Source organism: Anarrhichthys ocellatus, unplaced genomic scaffold, assembly GCF_004355925.1.
Source record: "Anarrhichthys ocellatus isolate YVR2014 unplaced genomic scaffold, GSC_Weel_1.0 scaffold32, whole genome shotgun sequence".
Lineage (NCBI taxonomy): Eukaryota > Metazoa > Chordata > Actinopteri > Perciformes > Anarhichadidae > Anarrhichthys > Anarrhichthys ocellatus.
In genome coordinates this window covers 4,917,382-4,923,007 of record NW_022280062.1, presented here as the reverse complement: position 1 = coordinate 4,923,007, position 5,626 = coordinate 4,917,382, and the positions used below count along the sequence as shown (strand labels likewise).

At 44.1% G+C, this 5,626-nt stretch overlaps 1 protein-coding gene across 1 annotated transcript in view; it reads left to right on the top strand.

Moving 5' to 3' along the window:
- miga1 (mitoguardin 1) overlaps nt 1-5,626 on the top strand; it is a 25,824-nt gene that overhangs the window by 2,621 nt on the left and 17,577 nt on the right. Inside the window, exons 3-13 of the mRNA XM_031865225.1 lie at nt 641-803; nt 1,148-1,266; nt 1,555-1,687; nt 1,871-2,016; nt 2,700-2,823; nt 2,910-3,010; nt 4,550-4,659; nt 4,788-4,860; nt 5,068-5,154; nt 5,229-5,327; nt 5,447-5,581. Coding sequence (XP_031721085.1) covers nt 641-803; nt 1,148-1,266; nt 1,555-1,687; nt 1,871-2,016; nt 2,700-2,823; nt 2,910-3,010; nt 4,550-4,659; nt 4,788-4,860; nt 5,068-5,154; nt 5,229-5,327; nt 5,447-5,581 — 1,290 coding nt within the window. The remainder of the gene's footprint in view (nt 1-640; nt 804-1,147; nt 1,267-1,554; nt 1,688-1,870; nt 2,017-2,699; nt 2,824-2,909; nt 3,011-4,549; nt 4,660-4,787; nt 4,861-5,067; nt 5,155-5,228; nt 5,328-5,446; nt 5,582-5,626) is intronic.

Below are 5,626 nucleotides of genomic sequence, written 5' to 3'. Positions count from 1 at the left end.
TGTGTGTGTGTGTGTGTGTGTGTGTGTGTGTGTGTGTGTGTGTGTGTTTTGTGCGCGCCAGGGTCGCATAACAGATCTGATATCATTTAGAATCTGATAGGAGCACGTCTGACATTTAAGAGTCGCAGCAACAAGCAACAGTAACAGCATTGAAAGAACTGCAGGCCTGTAGCAGCATTTCAATCATCTCATATCGTGGCTTTTCAAAAAAAAAAAAAAAAAAAAAAAAAGTCAATATTATGTCAGTTGTCATAGCTCCAAACTCTGTGTTTATGTTCTCTTCAGTTATTGGGATTGTGCTGCAGCGACGTCGGTGTGGCCGATCTCCCTCTTTCAGTGTGTCTATCTATGGAGGGAGGGGGGGGGGGGACTGTTATGTCATCAGTAGAGTTCTGCGTCCTCAAATGAACTCTCATCAGACCGGACGTTTATTCTTTCAAGTGTTGCACTCGACTTTATCGGACAGCCTCCGTGACAGGATTTCTAGGATAAATCCACGCACCTTGGGTGTTATTGCCGCTGACCTCCTTTTAAAAAATGTTTGACAAACCAAATACAAAAGAAACAAATCTGCTGCTTAGGCGTCTTTGTTCAGATACATAAACCTCAGTTGTTCCTCCCTGTACCTGTTGTCCTCCAGGTGAGTGTCAGCACGGGCACCAAGAAGCTGGTGGCAGCCACGGCCTTCGGTGCCGCCTCGCTCCTCTTCCTCGCCCGCCGCTTCCAGAGGAGGAAGGGAAGAAAGAAGGCTCAGTGGGAGCAGGCTGGCTTTGAGATTATCTCCCCGGCCTCAGCAGAAAACGGTAAAACGTCCTCCTCCGGGATCTTTCATTAAGTAGTACGTTAGCCCAGTTGCTGGTTTGTGATGTAATCAGATTGAGGCGTTTGGGCTGCTCCGGTGTTACCTTGAACTGTAAACAGAAAGCTCCAGATAAATGAGCTGGAAACAGTTTTTACAAACACACAAAGCAGGTGAGCCAGAACGTCACTTAATAAAGTGATTTCAAACAGATTAGTAACAATGGCAAAATTCCCAGAAAAAGGCCGTTTCACTCTAATCAAATTGTCAAAACGTGGTTCATCGGTCGTGTAATCCTGCAACATGCTCATGTCGTGTGATCCCTGTGTTCTGGTTCCATCTACGCAGGAAACACCGGTCGAAACATCACACTCTCCCTCAACTCCAAGAATGTCAACACCTCCGGTCTGCTACACAATGCAGGAGACTACAGGAAACTGTCCGGGTCTCTGCTGAGCCTGGCCTCGGTGAGACAAAGACTTACTTTTAAAATGTGTTATTTTTGTTACGTAAAGCACGGAAACATAATGCAGTAATGAGGAGCATTCATTGAGAAAGAAACGGAAGCATACTGCACATTTAAAGATGGTGCAATCACGCCCACAGGTGGCTCTCCTCTGTCCAAACCAGGCTGGAGAAGTTCACTTTGTTGCATTTTTAAAAGTCGAAGGATACAACTAAGATGCTGGTAGGGTTGGCCTGCGCTGCTTCCACTCCTTAAAACGTTACTGTGCTCTTCTGCTTTGTGTCTGCAGGTCAAAAGCATGAACTCGTCCAGCAGCAGCACCTGTGCAAATGTGTCCACCTGCTGGGACAGAGGGGGGGAAGCTGATATCTGCAGTGTTGTCAACTTACCTGTCACCACACCTGAAAACCTGTACCTCATGGGTAAAGAAACACACACACACACACACACACACACTACGTCACCTCACTGTGTTTTTTAATAAGGAGACTGGACCACATAAGGTATTCAAATAGTAATTTCTTGGAAGAATCTTTTATTTGGTGGGTTGCCTTGTTTAGAAATGCAGCATATGAGACTCTGAGTTTATTTGTGTGTGTTTGCAGGGATGGATTTATTTGAAGAGGCTCTCCGTCGGTGGGAGGAAGCGTTGACGTTCAGGAGCACGCAGGATGACGACGACGACGACGCCGCCAGCTGTGCATCCGTCAAAACGGGAGCCGGAGACGCCATCGCTGAGCAGGGCATGGAGGTGAACGCACAGAAGCACGCTGATCATTTAAAGATACAGATTTGTTTTTCAGCGGGATAGATTTACCACGCCGCCATAATTAACACCAATTTAGTGCAATGCCCCAATTAATCAGAGATAAAGGGGGAGGAGCTAGCCAGACGATGCTTTTAAGAGGTTTGGAAAACAGATTTGTTTCCTATAAAATACCTCCTGATTAACTGTAAATGGCTGATGCAGACTGTTCTACAAATAAATAAAATGTCTGTGTTCTATCTTTTTATACCAGAGGAAGGTAGAGAAGAACATATTGCCCACAAACACTGCGCTCCAGGTCTCGTATATGAACAACCAGCACTCTGACAAACCCACCGGTGTTTGGATTTATTTACGGCTAACTCAATACCTCAGTAACCCGGATTAGTGCGGGTCTAATAGCTAATGTCGGGCACCCAAACATGCGTCCAGTCTGCTGCTCAAGTCTGTCAAGGATACCCCCGACTCAGTTGAGCCTCTTTAGAAAGCTTATTAAGAGATCGGTCACAGGGGATGATCAAACATTGATCAGGTTCCTGCTATTTAAGTTTGAAGGGCTTGTTTTTTCAGTAATATTTCATATACTTATTAATTCCTTTTCTTAAGATGGGCTTTAGGGGTTTGTGAGTCTTATTTCTATCGTTGAACAGTTCTGTTTTCGTGTTCAGGACGTCATCAGTGCAGAGTTCATGCACAGGCTGAAGTCTCTGCTGCAGAGGGCTTACAGCCTCCAGGAGGAGTTCGAGGGAGTGCTGTGCATGTCGGAGCCCTCGTCCCACAGCAACAGCCAGGGTGAGTCACTCGTTCGATGTTATGTAACTTCCACGATCGATACGGTATTGTGCAACACATTACAAAGAGTACTCGCTCCATCACAGATAAAATGGCAGACGTTCTGTCCAGAGAGGAGCTGGACGACGCCTGTCTGAGAGACTGCAACAGCATCGCCTCCACGGACTCATTTGTGTCTGCCGCCGAGGTGAGAGGAACTCTCACATCACTTTATTAGTCACTTTACTTACTTCTAAAGAACTCTTTATATGCTTGACTCCCGTTAGTTTGTTCTACTGAAGACTTCTCAAACCTCTAAGCAAAGTCCAATTTTCGTGGCAATGATGATCTTAACGCACTAACACTAAATTAATGATGAGTGGATGCAACGGACAAACGGCACTTCATACATTTCCTTGAGTTATTTAAGAAAAATACTGAAACAGCTGGTGCGATTGATTCAAAAGTATGCAGGAAGTGTTCATTTACAAATAGACGTTATTAAAGTATTGTTTTTGAGATTTAAAAAATGAAACGATAGCGTATGACCTGACCAATTAAAAGTAATTATGCAGCAGCTACTATATAAAACAAAAGTATCACTTATAACACTTAAAAAAGAAGCGATTATATTTTCATCTTTATCTCACACTATATTATTTTGCATATTAATGCAGATGTTGAACAAGACACGAGGTGAGTTGTGCGAGGGTCTCGTAGTGATGTATTGACACCATTCACTGTGTTGTTATAACTGAAGATGGGGCTCTATGTCACATGTTGGGATACCGATGAAACATGGCCGCCTAACTATAACTATAAGAATGAAGTTGAACATTAGTTCAGTGAACAGTAGTGTAATTAATAAGAAGCTTCCGGCCAGAAACAAGCTAACGTCTTTATCTCAAACATTCTGAAGCATCAAATGTAGAACCACTTCACAGCAGGAGTTTGATTCAAATCGCTTTGATCCTACAGTGAAGCTTAAAGTGACGGGGTTTGTACCCTCAGACCTGTTCCACCTCTTACAGACCACATAGCAGCGAGTGGAGGCAGAGCCGTCAAACTGGGTCACTGGTACTTATAAATAGACCTCCAACATTCTTCAGTCAACAAGATACAGCTCACTGTTAGTCTGCAGCTGTTTGCACTCTACAACACGGAGTGATCGCTGTCCGGCCTGGAAAACGGCACAATTTATGAAACAAATAATGGGGAAAACACAAAGGTCAGAGGTTACAGGACAACCTGTTGGTATTTTAGGTGGGACGAGAGGCTTCAGGCTCAACCTTTGGGACCAAGTTGACCCGACGTTCAGCACCAGTTACCTTGATTACAGGACAACTTTAGAAGAAACTTTTTTTTATTACATCATGTCAGGTTTAGCTGTCAAAAAAAAAAAAAAAACAGTAAATAAAGAATTATTGTTCCAAAAGTGTTCTATTTTTGAATGGATACAGACTGACTTGGGGGGTTTGGGCCAAAGCAGACAAAACAAATGAGTCTCAGACTGAAACATATTCGGTTGCGTCCCCATCGCTAACATTATTTAGCAGACATCAATTGCTTTTACCAAACACAGCTCAAGATAACCGGGATAAATGTAACATTCAACTTGTGCTTGTGTCTCACATAAAGTCTTGTCTTCAGGGTCTGGACCTGCTGCATTATTCATGAGGAGGAAATGTGATTGGAACTGTCATTGTTTACTCCATAATCATCTGTTTTCTGCCTCTGTTTGTATCAGCTGACGGAGCACCGGGAGCTGAGGAGCGTCTTCGCTCTGGGTCACCACCTTTTCTACGAGGAGGCTCTGCAGATGGCCGAGGACGGCAAGATCTCCTGCAGGGTGCTGCGGTAGCTAAACTAATTCATCAAAACGCACACGGAACACTGAGAACCTGAGAAATGCTGCATAGAGCTCTTTGCTTTGTCTGCCAACATTGTAATCTGGTCTCTCTCTCATGATTTTATTTCGTCGCCAGGACTGAGATGCTCGAGTGTCTCGGGGACGTCGATTTCCTGGCCAAGTTGCACTGTGTGCGGCAAGCATGTCAGGTACTTTATAACCTAATTAATTAACATATATCATGATGACATTAATAGAGGGAAAGTCTTAATAATTTGACTGAATACAATTAGTATTCACGTGGATAAACAAGGAAGGAGAACATTTTACACTCATTGTATTGAGCTTCCTTACTGAAGAAAATAAATGTTAACTTTGTGTAGAATTGACTAAACTTTATTTTATTTATTTTTCAGCTCATTTTGTGCGAGACAACGACCCGGATGTTTCTTGCCGACACGGGAAAGAAAATACTGTCCTCCATTATTGTTAAAGCACAGAAGGTGAGACTGAAGCCACAACTCGTGAATGATAACGATCTTCAAAGAGTTTTTCCTAAATGTCATCATGCTCTCAGAGCCCACATAGATTCGAGGAAGTGTTTGAGGAGATGATTTCCTTCCTGGAGCACACGGAGCACTGGGAGAACACGGAGGTGGAGCTGGCCACGCGAGGGGTACGAGGGCCGCTTTACCCAATTATTAAACTCCTCCACGAAGTAACGTCTTGACTTCTAATGCCTGATCGGAAATATGTGGACAGTGGAGAAGGTCTCACTCTCATCACTCCCACCAGGTGAAGCACCTGAACTTCTACGACATAGTGCTGGACTTCATCCTGATGGACTCATTCGAGGACCTGGAGAATCCACCGGTCTCCATTCAGAACGTTATCAACAACCGCTGGCTCAACACTTCCTTCAAGGAGACGGTGAGCAAACGCAGGAAATACTTCCTGGTGATCAGACATGACAAA